This window comes from Oncorhynchus tshawytscha, linkage group LG10 (genome assembly GCF_018296145.1).
Source record: "Oncorhynchus tshawytscha isolate Ot180627B linkage group LG10, Otsh_v2.0, whole genome shotgun sequence".
NCBI classification, from domain to species: Eukaryota; Metazoa; Chordata; class Actinopteri; order Salmoniformes; family Salmonidae; genus Oncorhynchus; species Oncorhynchus tshawytscha.
In genome coordinates this window covers 11,934,463-11,953,649 of record NC_056438.1, presented here as the reverse complement: position 1 = coordinate 11,953,649, position 19,187 = coordinate 11,934,463, and the positions used below count along the sequence as shown (strand labels likewise).

At 42.7% G+C, this 19,187-nt stretch overlaps 1 protein-coding gene across 1 annotated transcript in view; it reads right to left on the bottom strand.

Annotated features, from left to right (window-relative positions):
• Positions 1-5,733, bottom strand: part of LOC112236602 (Rho GTPase activating protein 36) — a 153,195-nt gene extending 147,462 nt beyond the window's left edge. The window contains exon 1 of the mRNA XM_042329323.1: positions 5,271-5,733. Within this exon, the coding sequence (XP_042185257.1) occupies positions 5,271-5,294 (24 nt within the window). The 5' untranslated portion in view covers positions 5,295-5,733. The remainder of the gene's footprint in view (positions 1-5,270) is intronic.
• Between the last annotated feature and the right edge of the window lie 13,454 nt (positions 5,734-19,187).

Here is a 19,187-nt window from a genome sequence, read left to right as displayed (position 1 = left end):
AGAACAGACAGTGTGTAAGAAGAATCAGAAGTGACAGGGAAGTAAGATGTTTGTTGTGCACCTGGTCTATAAAGTGAGGCTCCAAAAGTATCAGGACAGTAACACATTTGTTGTTGTTTTTGCTCTGTAGATTGTCAGTGGTGGAGGGTGGAGGGTTAGATTGTCAGTGGTGGAGGGTGGAGGGTTAGATTGTCAGTGGTGGAGGGTTAGATTGTCAGTGGTGGAGGGTTAGATTGTCAGTGGTGGAGGGTTAGATTGTCAGTGGTGGAGGGTTAGATTGCCAGTGGTGGAGGGTGGAGGGTTAGAGGGTTGTCAGTGGTGGAGGGTTAGATTGTCAGTGGTGGAGGGTTAGATTGTCAGTGGTGGAGGGTTAGATTGTCAGTGGTGGAGGGTGGAGTGTTAGATTGTCAGTGGTGGAGGGTTAGATTGTCAGTGGTGGAGGGTTAGATTGTCAGTGATGGAGGGTTAGATTGTCAGTGGTGGAGGGATAGATTGTCAGTGATGGAGGGTTAGATTGTCAGTGATGGAGGGATAGATTGTCAGTGGTGGAGGGTTAGATTGTCAGTGATGGAGGGATAGATTGTCAGTGATGGAGGGTTAGATTGTCAGTGATGGAGGGTTAGATTGTCAGTGATGGAGTGTTAGATTGTCAGTGATGGAGGGATAGATTGTCAGTGATGGAGGGTTAGATTGTCAGTGATGGAGGGATAGATTGTCAGTGGTGGAGGGTTAGATTGTCAGTGGTGGAGGGTTAGATTGTCAGTGATGGAGGGTTAGATTGTCAGTGGTGGAGGGATTAGATTGTCAGTGGTGGAGGGTTAGATTGTCAGTGTTGGGGGAGGGATTGGTTGGAGATTGTCAGTGGTGGAGGGTTAGATTGTCAGTGGTGGAGGGTTAGATTGTCAGTGTTGGGGGAGGAGGGTTAGATTGTCAGTGGTGGAGGGTTAGATTGTCAGTGTTGGGGGTGATGGAGGAGGGTTAGGGTTATTGTCAGTGGTGGAGGGTTGGAGGGTTAGATTGTCAGTGGTGGAGGGTTAGTGTTTGTCAGGGTGGAGGGTTAGATTGTCAGTGGTGGAGGGATAGATTGTCAGTGATGGAGGGTTAGATTGTCAGTGATGGAGGGTGGAGGGTTAGATTGTCAGTGATGGAGGAATAGATTGTCAGTGATGGAGGGTTAGATTGTCAGTGATGGAGGGATAGATTGTCAGTGATGGAGGGATAGATTGTCAGTGGTGGAGGGTTAGATTGTCAGTGGTGGAGGGTTAGATTGTCAGTGGTGGAGGGTTAGATTGTCAGTGATGGAGGGTTAGATTGTCAGTGGTGGAGGGTTAGATTGTCAGTGGTGGAGGGTTAGATTGTCAGTGGTGGAGGGTTAGATTGTCAGTGATGGAGGGTTAGATTGCCAGTGGTGGAGGGAGGAGGGTTAGATTGTCAGTGATGGAGGGTGGAGGGTTAGATTGTCAGTGGTGGAGGGTTAGATTTTCAGTGGAGGAGGGTTAGATTGTCAGTGATGGAGGGTGGAGGGTTAGATTGTCAGTGGTGGAGGGATAGATTGTCAGTGATGGAGGGTGGAGGGTTAGATTGTCAGTGTTGGAGGGATAGATTGTCAGTGATGGAGGGTTAGGTTGTCAGTGGTGGAGGGTGGAGGGTTAGATTGTCAGTGGTGAAGGGTTAGATTGTAAGTGATGGAGGGTTAGATTGCCAGTGGTGGAGGGAGGAGGGTTAGATTGTCAGTGGTGGAGGGTGGAGGGTTAGATTGTCAGTGGTGGAGGGTTAGATTGTTAGTGGTGGAGGGTGAAGGGTTAGATTGTCAGTGGTGGAGGGTGGAGGTTCAGAAAAACACACAGAAAAACACAGTCCTGGAGAAAGTCGTCAAGAGGTGCTCCACAGGTCCTGATCTACATGTAGCAATGTAAGGGCCATGGTTTCATCCCCTCTCCACTACAAGCGGCAGCATGCGGTCGGTCATTCACTTCAATGAACCATAAATCCGTTTAAGAGGAGAGATTTCATATCACTGATCCTCCCAGAGGGAAGTTGTAAAACCCTTTATTAGGCTAATCAGACATTGACTCCAGGGCGTGAAACAGAAACTACTCTTTATCCTTTAAAGTGTAATAATCTTAAATAATCATTAGAAAAACACTCTTCCTTGTAATGAAATCATACTTTCAAAAACACATTGTAAAACAATGTGCTTTGCATCTGTGCACGGTCTGTTTTTAATATCGTGACTTCGGTGATTTGTTGTGTACTTTTTTTTTTATCATGTTGAGTCGTGCCTTGGGTGCCTGAAATGTGCTTTATGTATAAAATGAATTATCATGACTAGAAGCAGGTTCTCCTTGCAATATTAAAAAGGCGAGCAGCTCCTCAGGTGCAAAATACAAGACATAATTTGTAAGAAGTTCATTCACAGTTGCCAGCCATTTAATATTGTTCCAAAGGCTGATGAAACTACCCCTGAGGTTTATTGTGTTTCATTGAAGGAGACACTCTATTCCAGCCATTATTATGAGCCGTCCTCCCCTCAGTAGCCTCCACTGGTAGTAAGATGCCGTAAAGACAATATGAACTGTGATCATGATAATGTGAAGACAGACAGCAGCTAACTCCTAGCAGAACATACTATGAGTAGTTGACGTGGAGTCACAAATAGGCTACTGTATATACCCAGCACACTACTGTTGATACCCAGTACACTACTGTTCATACCAGTACACTACTGTTTATACCCAGTACACTACTGTTTATACCCAGTACACTACTGTTTATACCCAGTACACTACTGTTGATACCCAGTACACTACTGTTCATACCAGTACACTACTGTTTATACCCAGTACACTACTGTTTATACCCAGTACACTACTGTTTATACCCAGCACACTACTGTTCATACCAGTACACTACTGTTTATACCCAGTACACTACTGTTCATACCAGTACACTACTGTTTATACCAGTACACTACTGTTCATACCAGTACACTACTGTTACTACCCAGCACACTACTGTTCATACCAGTACACTACTGTTTATACCCAGTACACTACTGTTCATACCAGTACACTACTGTTTATACCAGTACACTACTGTTCATACCAGTACACTACTGTTACTACCCAGCACACTACTGTTTATACCCAGTACACTACTGTTTATACCAGTACACTACTGTTCATACCAGTACACTACTGTATATACCCAGCAAACTACTGTTTATACCCAGTACACTACTGTTTATACCAGTACACTACTGTTTATACCCAGTACACTACTGTATATACCCAGCAAACTACTGTTTATACCCAGTACACTACTGTTCATACCAGTACACTACTGTATATACCCAGTACACTACTGTTGATACCCAGTACACTACTGTTTATACCCAGTACACTACTGTATATATCCAGTACACTACTGTTCATACCAGTACACTACTGTTTATACCCAGTACACTACTGTATATACCCAGCAAACTACTGTTTATACCAGTACACTACTGTTGATACCCAGTACACTATTGTATATACCCAGTACACTACTGTTTATACCAGTACACTACTGTTGATACCCAACACGCTACTGTTTATACCAGTGCACTACTGTTCATACCAGTACACTACTGTTTATACCCAGTACACTACTGTATATACCCAGTACACTACTGTTTATACCAGTACACTACTGTTGACTACCCAACACACTACTGTTGATACCAGTACACTACTGTTCATACCAGTGCACTACTGTTTATACCAGTACACTACTGTTGATACCCAGTACACTACTGTTACTACCCAACACACTACTGGTGATACCCAACACACTACTGTTACTACCCAACACACTACTGTTACTACCCAACACACTACTGTTGATACCCAGTACACTACTGTTACTACCCAACACACTACTGTTGATACCCAGTACACTACTGTTTATACCCAGTACACTACTGTTGATACCCAGTACACTACTGTTACTACCCAACACACTACTGGTGATACCCAACACACTACTGTTACTACCCAACACACTAATGTTACTACCCAACACACTACTGTTGATACCCAGTACACTACTGTTACTACCCAACACACTACTGTTGATACCCAGTACACTACTGTTACTACCCAACACACTACTGTTGATACCCAACACACTACTGTTCATACCCAGTACACTACTGTTGATACCCAACACACTACTGTTGATACCCAGTACACTACTGTTACTACCCAACACACTACTGTTGATACCCAACACACTACTGTTACTACCCAACACACTACTGTTGATACCCAGTACACTACTGTTACTACCCAACACACTACTGTTGATACCCAACACACTACTGTTCATACCCAGTACACTACTGTTGATACCCAACACACTACTGTTGATACCCAGTACACTACTGTTACTACCCAACACACTACTGTTGATACCCAGTACACTACTGTTACTACCCAACACACTACTGTTGATACCCAACACACTACTGTTCATACCCAGTACACTACTGTTGATACCCAACACACTACTGTTGATACCCAACACACTACTGTTGATACCCAGTACACTACTGTTACTACCCAACACACTACTGTTGATACCCAACACACTACTGTTACTACCCAACACACTACTGTTGATACCCAGTACACTACTGTTACTACCCAACACACTACTGTTGATACCCAACACACTACTGTTCATACCCAGTACACTACTGTTGATACCCAACACACTACTGTTGATACCCAACACACTACTGTTACTACCCAACACACTACTGTTGATACCCAGTACACTACTGTTACTACCCAACACACTACTGTTGATACCCAACACACTACTGTTCATACCCAGTACACTACTGTTGATACCCAACACACTACTGTTGATACCCAACACTACTACTGTTGATACCCAACACACTACTGTTACTACCCAACACACTACTGTTGATACCCAGTACACTACTGTTACTACCCAACACACTACTGTTGATACCCAACACACTACTGTTACTACCCAACACACTACTGTTGATACCCAGTACACTACTGTTACTACCCAACACACTACTGTTGATACCCAACACACTACTGTTCATACCCAGTACACTACTGTTGATACCCAACACACTACTGTTCATACCTAGCAATACATTGCTTAATTCTAAGTAGTGTGCTAGTTTAGATACACAAACACACCACCACACACACACACACACACCAACACACACACAGACTTACCACGTACACGTAGTAGAATTGCATGTCCTGACTCACAGGCTGTTACATCTGCATCACTGAAGAACATCCTCCATCAGAGACTAAAATCATAACAGAAAAATACTGTCTCTTCTTGTCTCCTCTCTTCTCTTGTCCTCAGGTCTCAGAGAAAGGAGTAAAGTATCTCTCTTTTACTATATCATCTCCTCTCTTCTCTTGTCCTCAGGTCTCAGAGAAAGCAGTCAAGTATCTCTCATTTACTATATCCTCTTCTCCTTTCCTTTCTTCTCAGGTCTCAGACAGTAAGTGTTTCTTCTCTCTCCTTCTCATCTGTAAAAACAACAACTATTGGTCAGTAGAGTTGTCCTTCAATGAACGAACAGCTTCAGCCCTGCATGTTGTGGTTGTGTTTCCACTGTCTGATGATAGAGCTGTGCTTCCTGCATTTGCGGCCACTGCATGTGTATTGTGAGAGAGAAAGAGTGTGTGTTATGTGACAGATAACGCGCGGTGTACACTGTGCGTTAAGAAACAGGAAGCGTGGAGAGAGAGAGAGACAGAGAGAGAGAGAGAAAGAGAGAGAGAGACAGTTAGGCAACAACAAATTCAATCCCTTTTAGACAACTTCCTGGACAAAACATTTCACTCTAATAGTGAAGGTGTAAACTTTGCAGTAGAAAATCTAAACAGTACAGTATATATGACCTCTCAGCTTCCCTATCAAATCTAAAAATGTCAAACAGAAAACGGAAGAAAATGAACAACAATGACAAATGGTTTGATGAAGAACAAAAAACCTAAGAAAGAAATTGAGAAACATATCCAAGCAAAAACATAGAGACCCAGAAAACCTGAGCCTACACCTCCACCATGGTGAATCACTAAAACAATACAGAAACACACTACGGAAAAAGAAGGAACAGCACGTCAGAAATCAGCTCAACGTAATTGAAGAATCCATAGACTCTAACCACTTCTGGGAAAATGTGAAAACTCTAAACAAACAACAACACGAAGAGTTATATTTCCAAAACAGAGATGTATCGGTAAACCACTTATCCAATCTTTGTGGCACCATAACAAAGAACAAACAGCAGCAAGATATACGTTATCAAATACAAATCATAGAATCAACTATTAAAGACTAGCAGAACCCATTGGATTCTCCAATTACATCGAATGAACTACAGGACTAAATACAAACCCTCCAACCCAAAAAGGCCTGTTGTGTTGATGGCATCCAAAATGAAATTAAAAAAAAAAAAAAACACAAATTCCAATTGGCTATACTTAAGCTCTTTAACATTATCATTAACAGCAGACTCGTACATTTCCTCAGTGAAAACAATGTAATGAGCAAATGTCAAATTGGCTTTTTACCAAATTACCGTACGACAGACCACGTATTCACCCTGCACACCCTAATTGACAAAAAATCAAACCAAAACAAAGGTAAAGTCTTCTTTCTCATGCTTTGTTTTCAAAAAAGCTTTTGACTCAATTTGGCATGAGGGTCTGCTTTACAAATTGATGGAAAGTGGTGTTGGGGGTAAAACATACAACATTATAAAATCCATGTACACAAACAATAAGTGTTCGGTTAAAATTGGCACAAAAAAAACATATTTCTTTCCACAGGGCCATGGGGTGAGACAGGGATGCAGCTTAAGCCCCACCCTCTTCAACATATATATCAACAAATTGGCGAGGGCACTAGAACAGTCTGCAGCACCCAGCCTCACCCTACTAGAATCTGAAGTCAAATGTCCACTGTTTGCTGATGATCTGGTGCATATGTCCCCAACCAAGGAGGGCCTACAGCAGCACCTAGATCTTCTGCACAGATTCTGCCAGACCTGGGCCCTGACAGTAAATCTCAATAAGACCAAAATAATGGGGTTCCAAAAAATGTCCAGTCGCCAGGACCACAAATACAAATTCCGTCTAGACACAGTTGCCCTAGAGCACACAAAAAACTATACATACCTCGGCCTAAACATCAGCACGACAGGTAACTTCTACAAAACTGTGAACGATCTGAGAGACAAGGCAAGAAGTGCCTCTATGCCATCAAAAGGAACATAAAATTTGACATACCATTTAGCATCTGGCTAAAAATACTTAAATCAGTTATAGAACCCATTGCCATTTATGGTTGTGAGGTCTGGGGTCCGCATACCAACCAAGAAATCACAAAATGGCACAAACACTAAATTGAGACTCTGCATGCAGAATTTTGCAAAAACATCCTCCGTGTACAACGTAAAACACCAAATAGCCAATACCCGCTAATTATCCAAATCCAGGAAAGAGCCATTAAATTCTACAACCACCTAAAAGGAACAAAGCCATCACCTACAGAGAGATGAACCTGGAGAAGAGTTCCCTAAGCAAGCTGGTCCTGGGGCTCTGTTCACAAACACAAACACACCCCACAGAGCCCCAGGACAGCAACACAATTAGACCCAAGCAAATCATGAGAAAACAAAAAGATAATTATTGACACATTGGGAAGAATTAACAAAGAAACGGAGCAACTAGAATGTTATTTGGTCCTAAACAGAGAGTACACAGTGGCAGAATACCTGACCACTGTGACTGACACAAACTTAAGGAAAGTTTTGACTATGTACAGACTCAGTGAGCATAGCCTTGCTATTGAGAAAGGCTGCCGTAAGCAGACTTGGCTCTCAAGAGAAGACTATGTTTACACTGCCCACAAAATTAGGTGGATACTGAGCTGCACTTCCTAACTTCCTGCCAAATGTAAAACCATATCAGATTACACAGACCAATAAAGAATTTGATAACGAACCCAATTTTGATCAACTCTTACTGGGTGAAATATCATTGTGTTTCATCTGAGCAGCAAGATGTTGCCTGTTGCCACTTTTGTTTATTATCTCATTCACTTGCTTTGGCAATGTTCGCATATGTTTCCCTTGCCAATAAAGCCCTTATATGAGAGAGACAGAGAGAGAGAGAGAGAGAGAGAGAGAGAGAGACTATATACATACACTATATACACACACACTATAACTACACACACTACATACACACTTTATATACACACACTATATATACACACACACTACATATACACACACCATAAATACACACGCCATAAATACACACACTATATATACACTTTATATACACACACTATATATACACTTTATATACACACACTATATATACACACACACTACATATACACACACCATAAATACACACGCCATAAATACACACACTATATATACACACACAATAAATACACACACTATATATACACACACACTATATATATATACACACACTATATATACACTTTATATACACACACTATATATACACTTTATATACACACATTATATATACACACACACTACACATACACACACCATAAATACACACGCCATAAATACACACACTATATACACACACTATATATATATATACACACTATATATACACTTTATATACACACACTATATATACACTTTATATACACACACTAGATATACACTTTATATACACACATTATATATACACACACTGACACACACTATATATACACACATTATATTCACACACTGACACACACTATATATACACACACTATATATTAACACACTATACATACAGTACACACACGATATATACACACAATATATATACACACACTATATACACACACACTGACACATACTATATATACACACTATACTTACACACACTATATATACACACTATATTTACAGGCTAGAGGTTGACCGATTCATCGGAATGGCCGATTAGCTAGGGCCGATTTAAAGTTTTCATAACAATCGGAAATCTGTATTTTTGGGCAACCGATTTGCCGATTTAAAAAATTTATTTAAAAAATTAGACCCTTATTTAACTAGGCAAGTCAGTTAAGAACACATTCTTATTTTCAATGACGGCCTAGGAACGGTGGGTTAACTGCCTGTTCAGGGGCAGAACGACAGATTTTCACCTTGTCAGCTCGGGGGATCCAAATTTGCAACCTTACAGTTAACTAGTCCAACGCAATAACGACCTGCCTCTCTCTCGTTGCACTCCACAAGGAGACTGCCTGTTATGTGAATGCAGTAAGCCAAGGTAAGTTGCTAGCTAGCATTAAACTTATCTTATAAAAAACAATCAATCATAATCACTAGTTAACTACACATGGTTGATGATATTACTAGATATTATCTAGCGTGTCCTGCATTGCATATAATCTGACTGAGTATACAAGCATACAAATATTTAAATATCTGACTGAGCGGTGGTAGGCAGAAGCAGGCACGTAAACTTTCATTCAAACAGCACTTTCGTGCGTTTTGCCAGCAGAGGAGATGGAGGAGGAGATGGAGGGAAGCTATACTGTTACACTGGCAATACTAAAGTGCCTATAAGAACATCTAATAGTCAAAGGTTAATGAAATACAAATGGTATAGAGTGAAATAGTCCTATAATTCCTATTATAACTACAACCTAAAACTTCTTACCTGGGAATATTGAAGACTCATGTTAAAAGGAACCACCAGCTTTAATATGGTCTCATGTTCTGAGCAAGGAACTCAAACATTAGCTTTCTTACATGGCACATACTGCACTTTTACTTTCTTCTCCAACACTTTGTTTTTGCATTATTTAAACCAAATTGAACATGTTTTATTATTTATTTGAGGCTAAATCCATTTTATTGATGTATTATATTAAGTTAAAATAAGTGTTTATTCAGTGTTGTTGTAATTGTCATTATTACAAATTTAAAAAAGTAAAAAAATCGGCCATTAATCGGGATTGGCTTTTTTGGCCCTCCAATAATCGGTATCGGCGTTGAAAAAAATCATAATCGGTTGACCTCTAATACAGACACTATATATACACATACGGGCTCACCTATCTCTAGACGTTATGATCCTGCTGCCACTGGATTAGAAAGAAATAAATTATTCATGACCAAAATTACTTCAGATTATACAGGTAAAAAATTGCAATCCCAGAATTGCACAGAATAGTCAGGATAACTGTATTGCATTACTGAATAGGTTTATGGGATTATTGGGATTTTACATATCAAATAGCAATAGTATTTCCAGCATGAGGTGTTTATAATCGGTATGCATAACATATATATTTTTGTTTTGGACTGAGAACAATCATATGGGACCACAGTGATGTTCAATGGTGATTTTAAACATCCCAACTGCTGCCAATTCCATGGGAATCTAATTCTAGAATAGAACCTTTGGAATAGCTGTCAAAATTCCACCAACGCCACCAAAGGCAACAGGACTGCATCAATAAAACCGTAGTACCTTTTATCTCCAATGTGGTGCCCGCTTCACGACTGTCATGGTGTGCTTGGACCATGTTAGTTTGTTGGTGATGTGGCCACCAAGGAATTTGAGGGTACTGATAAAATGTTATTTGATTAGAGTGATCTGTCCACTAGGTGGTGACAGACTCTAATAGTTTCCTACAGGCGAGGGACTTAGATCAGCACTCAATTTCCTATGCAGTGCACTACTTTTTACTTTTAAGCTGGTCAAAGGTAGTGCACTATGTAGGGAACAGGGTGCTATTTGGGACGAAGGCACTATGTAGGGAACAGGGTGCCATTTGGGATGAAAGCACTATGTTATATAAGTTTGTTTTGGTATGAATAATGAGCTGTTACGTCTCTGTGAACTCAGCTCGTTAAAGAAATACCCTTCCTCTAGTTACAGATGTTAATCTGAGGGAAATACAGACAGACTACCACCACCATGCAGACAGACTACCACCACTATGCAGACAGACTACCACCACCATGCAGACAGACTACCACCACTATGCAGATAGACAACCACCACCACTATGCAGATAGACTACCACCACCACGCAGACAGACTACCACCACTATGCAGACAGACTACCACCACTATGCAGATAGACTACCACCACCACTATGCCGATAGACTACCACCACCACGCAGACAGACTACCACCACTATGCATGCAGACAGACTACCACCACTATGCAGATAGACTACCACCACCACTATGCAGATAGACTACCACCACCACGCAGACAGACTACCACCACTATGCAGACAGACTACCACCACTATGCAGATAGACAACCACCACCACTATGCAGACTACCACCACCACGCAGACAGACTACCACCACTATGCAGACAGACTACCACCACTATGCAGATAGACTACCACCACCACTATGCCGATAGACTACCACCACCACGCAGACAGACTACCACCACCATGCAGACATACTACCACCACTATGCAGATAGACTACCACCACTATGCAGATAGACTACCACCACTATGCAGACAGACTACCACCACTATGCAGACAGACTACCACCACTATGCAGATAGACTACCACCACCACCACCACCACTATGCAGACAGACTACCACCACTATGCAGACAGACTACCACCACTATGCAGACAGACTACCACCACTATGCAGATAGACTACCACCACCACAGACTATGCCGATAGACTACCACCACCACGCAGACAGACTACCACCACTATGCAGATAGACTACCACCACTATGCAGATAGACTACCACCACCACGCAGACAGACTACCACCACCACGCAGACAGACTACCACCACTATGCAGATAGACTACCACCACCACGCAGACAGACTACCACCACTATGCAGACAGACTACCACCACCATGCAGACAGACTACCACCACTATGCAGATAGACTACCACCACTATGCAGACAGACTACCACCACCACACAGACAGACTACCACCACTATGCAGACAGACTACCACCACCACACAGACAGACTACCACCACTATGCAGATAGACTACCACAGTCTGAAACCACTATGCAGACTACCACCACCACAGACAGACAGACTACCACCACTATGCAGACAGACTACCACCACCACACAGACAGACTACCACCACTATGCCGATAGACTACCACCACCACGCAGACAGACTACCACCACTATGCAGATAGACTACCACCACTATGCAGACAGACTACCACCACCACACAGACAGACTACCACCACTATGCAGACAGACTCCCACCACAACACATATAGACTACACAGTCTGAAATACAGACTCCCACCACTACACATATAGACTACACAGTCTGAAATACAGACAGACTAACACATCAGTCTATGTCATGGAAAGAGCAGGTGTCCTTAATGTTTTGTACACTCAGTGTATTATAATATATTAAGTGTTGCTCAGTGTCGGTGACTGAAAAAGGCACGTTGTTGGTGAAATTGAAAAAGATTCCTGGGATTTGGATGACTTCTCATTTGTCTTATAGAGACATAGGATGATAGAGCCTGTTTTCCCCCAGAAATGTTCTTTAATTCAGGAAGCTCAGATACGATAATAACTGGTTGGAAGAAACTCAATCAACATCCATAGAAAACAAGCAGTGATAAGCAAGAAAAATAATTTATTTGAATGATATAATAATTTTCATGACATTGGCAAGACATATATAGCTGCATGTGTTTCAACCAACAGCTACATAAACCATACTGCTGGATCTGAAAATGAAGGTGGATAACTTTCCTAATCATAATATATGCACTTACAATTTTTTATTTAAATGATGTCCTTCCAATGAGAAATAACAAAAATAGAATAATTTCAAGAACTCTCTCTTTCTTTCTCTTTTGAGTAGTGTAATACTCCAACCACTTATTTTGTGTGGGTAAGGGGGCGTTTTCTGTACGCGGTTTTTACTTCAAACTTTATTCCTGTCCTGGGCCCATTTACACAAAGCGTCTCAGAGCAAGAGTACTAATCTAGGATCAGTTTTCACTTTTAAATCATAATGAATAAGATTACATGGATACAGGGTGGACCTGATCCTAGATCAGCACTCCTGCTCTGAGATGCTTTGTGGTTATGAGTCCTGGTCCTGTACAGCCACAGCTCTGGGAGCAGTTTTCTAGTTCTCTGTTATACACTGAACAAAAATATATACGCAACATGTAAAGTGTTGGTCACATGTTTCGTGAGCTGAAATAAAAGATCCCAGACATTTTCCATACGCATGAAAAGCTTATTTCTCTCAGATTTTGTGCACAAATTTGTTTACATCCATGTTAGTGAGCATTTCTCCTTTGCCAAGGTAATCCATTCACCTGACAGGTGTGGCATATCAAGAAGCTGATTAAACAGCATGACCAGGTGCACCTTGTGCTGGGGACAATAAAAGGCAGTTTTGTCACACAACACAATGCCACAGATGTCTCAAGTTTTGAGGGAGCGTGCAATTGGCACAGGTGCACCTTGTGCTGGGGGACAATAAAAGGCAGTTTTGTCACACAACCCAATGCCACAGATGTCTCAAGTTTTGAGGGAGCGTGCAATTGGCACAGGTGCACCTTGTGCTGGGGGACAATAAAAGGCAGTTTTGTCACACAACACAATGCCACAGATGTCTCAAGTTTTGAGGGAGCGTGCAATTGGCACAGGTGCACCTTGTGCTGGGGGACAATAAAAGGCAGTTTTGTCACACAACCCAATGCCACAGATGTCTCAAGTTTTGAGGGAGTATGCAATTGGCACAGGTGCACCTTGTGCTGGGGGACAATAAAAGGCAGTTTTGTCACACAACCCAATGCCACAGATGTCTCAAGTTTTGAGGGAGCGTGCAATTGGCATGCTGACTGCAGGAATGTCCACCAGAGCTGTTGCCAGGGAATTGAATGTTCATTTCTCTACAGTGAACCGCCTCCAATGTTGTTTTAAAGAATTTGGCAGTACTTCCAACCGGCCTCACAACCGCCAATCACGTGCAACAACGCCAGCCCAGGACCTCAACATCCGACTTCTTCACCTGTGGGATCGTCTGAGATCAGTCACCCATCACCCGGACAGCTGATGAAACTGAGGAGTATTTCTGTCTGTAATAAACCCCTATTGTGGGGGAAAACACATTCTGATTGTCTGGGCCTGGCACCCCTGCCCAGTCATGTGAAATCCAGAGATCAGGGCCTTGTGAATGTATGTCAATTGACTGATTTCCTTCTATGAACTGTAACTCAGTAAAACCTTTGAAATTGCTGCGTTTATATTTTTGTTCAGTATACTTAGGGCCAGGAGTTTTCCCTGACCGCGTGACCTGACTTGGACAAATTCCAGGCCCCTACTAGTAATAGTTGTAGGCTATTTGCTTTACGACAGCATTTAACTAGGGCCCAGAGATTGTCTTGCATGTTCAGGTGATGTGGTGAGGAACACTACGGTGATAGATATCAGTCAAAATGTTGTGAATTAATGAAATGGTTTGACAGAAATGTATCTCCATAAAAAACTCCTGGCCCTAATCATGCTATCAGCTCCATATGTAATATGAATACAGGCAGTTTGATGGTATTTACATGGTATATACAGATTAACACTTCAACATACTGTTGCTTTAGAGAGTGTGAACAAATCTCAGATGACAGTGTCTCACTATTCCAGTGCACTACTTTTGACCAGAGACAATTTACCCATTGAAGAACCCTTTTTGGTTCCTGGTAAGAACCCTTTTTGGTTCCTGGTAGAACCTTTTTGGTTCCTGGTAGAACCCTTTTTAGTTCCAGGTAAAACTCTTTTGGGCTCCATGGTGAAACCTCTGTGAAAAGGGTTCTACATGGAACTCAAAGGGGTTCTACCTGGAACCAAAAGGGTTCTACCAGGAACCAAAAAAGGTTCTTCAAAGGGTTCTCCTATGGAGACAACCGAGGAACCTTTTTTGCACATTCTTATCGAACAGTGTATGTAGAAGTAGTGCACTAGATAGGGAATAGGGTGTCATTTAAGATCAAGTCTTAAGAATTATATTTCTGTTTGTTTGTTTGTATAGCGTCATGATGACCAGATGGTTAGTAACAGCTTGTTGTGTGGCAGTTTGATGTCGCCGCAGAAACAAGATATAAAACACCAACTGGCAAGTGGGCATTTCTTTCTGTTCTCCCCCTCTCTCTCTCTCTCTCTCCCCCTCTCTCTCTCTCTGTCTCTCTCTGTCTCTCTCTCTCTCTCTCTCGCTCTGTCTCTCTCTCTGTCTCTCTCTTTCTCTCTCTCGCTTTCTCTTTCTCTCTCTTTCTCTCTCTCTCTTTCTCTCTCTCTCTTTCTCTCTCTCTGTATCTCTCTCTCTTTCTCTCTCTCTCGCTCTCTTTCTCTCTCTCTCTTTCTCTCTCTCTGTCTCTCTCTCGCTCTCTTTCTCTCTCTCTCTTTCTCTCTCTCTGTATCTCTCTCTCTTTCTCTCTCTTCCAGACTTGTATTGTTCTGTGGGGAGTTTGTGGAAAGCTTAGAGTGTTCTCCATATGAGTCACAAAACAAACAAAAAACAGAGGGGGGAGAGGGGAGGAGAGAAGAAAAAAGGGGGGGGGGAGGAGAGAAGAAAAAGGGGAGGGGAGGAGAGAAGAAAAGAGGGGGAGGGGAGGAGAGAAGAAAAGAGGGGGAGGAGAGAAGAAAAGAGGGGGGAGAGAAAAGGGGGGGAGAGAGAAGAAAAGGGGGGAGGAGAGAAGAAAAGAGGGGGGGAGAGAAGAAAAAGAGGGGGAGGAGAGAAGAAAAAGAGGGGGAGAAGAACAAGATGGATGGAGCTTGTATTAATCCAACTGTGGACCCCTCTTTCAGAGGGTCAGTCCTACACAGTCCTACACGTTTGATTAGTGTGTGTGTGTGTGTGTGTGTGTGTGTGTGTGTGGGTTTAGGGCTAGAATCTGTAACCGGATTGAGCGTTACAGTATATAATAAGTACTAAGCCATCACGGTCTTGGGTTAAGTCCTCTATTTCTCTTCTCCAACTCCCTTTCTCTCTCCCTCTTCTTTCTCTCTCTTTCTTTCTCTCTCCCTCTTCTTTCTCTCTCTTTCTTTCTCTCTCCCTCTTCTTTCTCTCTCTTTCTTTCTCTCTCCCTCTTCTTTCTCTCTCTTTCTTTCTCTCTCCCTCTTCTTTCTCTCTCTTTCTTTCTCTCTCCCTCTTCTTTCTCTCTATCATGGTCCTTGTTTTTCGTGAAGAATATAGAGGTACAGCAGAGATTAATAGTAGTAGGAATAGTGATGACCATTACTGTAATAACCATAGTATATGACCACAGTATACAGTATTACCGTAATAACCGTAATAGGCACAGTAGATGATAGTAGTAACCATAGTATACAGTATTACCGTAATAACCACAGTATATTACAGTAGTAACCATAGTATACAGTATTACCGTAATAACCATCATAAGCACAGTATAAGACAATGGTAACCATAGTATACAGTATTACCGTAATAACCACAGTATATTACAGTAGTAACCATAGTATACAGTATTACCGTAATAACCATCATAAGCACAGTATAAGACAATGGTAACCATAGTATACAATATTACCGTAATAACCACAGTATATTACAGTAGTAACCATAGTATACAGTATTACCGTAATAACCACAGTATAAGACAATAGTAACCATAGTATACAGTATTACCGTAATAACCACAGTATAAGACAATAGTAACCATAGTATACAGTATTACCGTAATAACCACAGTACTTCAGAAAGAGTAAAAACTCTGCATACCTCTAAGGGAGTGTAATACTAAGGTAGCTGAAAACCATAGAATTAGAATGAGCAGAAGGTGCATAGAACCTTGGACAATGGCAATTTGACATTATGGCCTCATTGACTTGAATAGAGAAATCCCATTCTAGTCATTCTATTTCTGTGCTGAAAACACAGAGTCTCCAGAATACAAGGCAAACCAACACTGAGTTTCTTCGTAGTTGTTTTTAATATAGTTCCAGTAACTAAATATTTTAAACAAGTGTCACTTGACTATGGATTAATAATGTTATAATTTACTTTTTTTCTTTATTTTTTCTCCTTCTTCTTCCATCTTTATAAGTTGTTGTTTGGTTTTTCCTGAAGGAATGACGTCAGAAAAAGAGCGCCCAGATAGTCGGTCATCCGGAGTCGTTCTGTCTCGGTGTTGTTGCTGAGGGACAGAGCAGGGTTAGAACAGGGGGGTTCTCCCTGTCTTTGTCCATGTTGCTGAGGGACAGAGCAGGGTTAGAACAGGGGCGTTCTCCCTGTCTTTGTCCATGTTGCTGAGGGACAGAGCAGGGTTAGAACAGGGGGGTTCTCCCTGTCTTTGTCCATGTTGCTGAGGGACAGAGCAGGGTTAGAACAGGGGCGTTCTCCCTGTCTTTGTCCATGTTGCTGAGGGACAGAGCAGGGTTAGAACAGGGGCGTTCTCCCTGTCTTTGTCCATGTTGCTGAGGGACAGAGCAGGGTTAGAACAGGGGGTTCTCCCTGTCTTTGTCCATGTTGCTGAGGGACAGAGCAGGGTTAGAACAGGGGGTTCTCCCTGTCTTTGTCCATGTTGCTGAGGGACAGAGCAGGGTTAGAACAGGGGTTCTCCCTGTCTTTGTCCATGTTGCTGAGGGACAGAGCAGGGTTAGAACAGGGCGTTCTCCTGTCTTTGTCCATGTTGCTGAGGGACAGAGCAGGGTTAGAACAGGGGGTTCTCCCTGTCTTTGTCCATGTTGCTGAGGGACAGAGCAGGGTTAGAACAGGGGCGTTCTCCTGTCTTTGTCCATGTTGCTGAGGGACAGAGCAGGGTTAGAACAGGGGGTTCTCCCTGTCTTTGTCCATGTTGCTGAGGGACAGAGCAGGGTTAGAACAGGGGTTCTCCCTGTCTTTGTCCATGTTGCTGAGGGACAGAGCAGGGTTAGAACAGGGGGTTCTCCCTGTCTTTGTCCATGTTGCTGAGGGACAGAGCAGGGTTAGAACAGGGGGGTTCTCCCTGTCTTTGTCCATGTTGCTGAGGGACAGAGCAGGGTTAGAACAGGGGGGTTCTCCCTGTCTTCGTCCATAAGGGGCGCTCTAGCTCAATAGCACCAGGCGTTGTGTTTTCTCCTTCTGATTGAGAGCCACAGAAGCACAGCCCTACTCTCAGAAGCACAGCCCTACTCTCAGAAACACAGCCCTTACTCTCCGTGCCGGGAGCAGTTTGGAAAAGGTTCCGGAATCGTGTGGTGAAAGGAGTCTTAGAACATTAGAACACAGCAACAGAACGCAGAACCAACAGATCCACTGTCCATTCTATCCAGGGTAAGAGGTGTGTGAGAAAGAAGGATGAGTTAGCATCAGTATTCGATTCACAGTCTTAGTGGATCCAGAGTCCACTATCCTCTCCTGTACGTACACACTCAGACATTCACACACACACTATCCTATGTCCCTTCATCTCTGTTCTTTCAGACAATCCATCATCCTATTGTACTTGTACCATGGATGGTTGGTCTGGATAAACGGATGGATGCACAACGCAGGGAAAGGATGAAAGGAAACACTCCTTTGTAAAAGTGGGAGGAAACGGGGAGGAATTTGAGCGTAGCACACTTGGACGTAATGCCAACACGCATCCTTCATTTCCTTCCTAGCAATCATTGACATTCAGGCTGTGTCGTCTGTAAACCTGAAGCTCAGATGGTAGAGGGAATGGGAGGGGTAAGGAGGGAGGGAGGACGGGTGGAGAGGAGGGGGAGGAGGAGGAAGAGGAGAGGAGGAGGGAGAGGAGAGAAGAGAAGGAGGGAGCAGGGGAGGGGAGGAGGAGGGGGAGGAGAGGAGGAGGGGAGGAGGGAAAGGATGGGAGATGAAAGGAAGGGGGGAGGTGAGGAGTGGGGCTGCACTATGGGCAGAGAGAGACAGAGCATGAATTCCAGCTGGGGAGGAGGAGAAGAGTAGAAGGAAGGTAAAGGAGAGGAAAAGGCTGCAGTATCACCACTGCACAACATGGACAGTGTGAGAGAGAAAGCGTGTGGCGAGGGCACAAAGAACTGGGTGATGCATCCTTATCCTGTTTTATTGTTCTCTATGTCAGACAGCTCTATTCTTGTTTTGTCTCTGTGAGT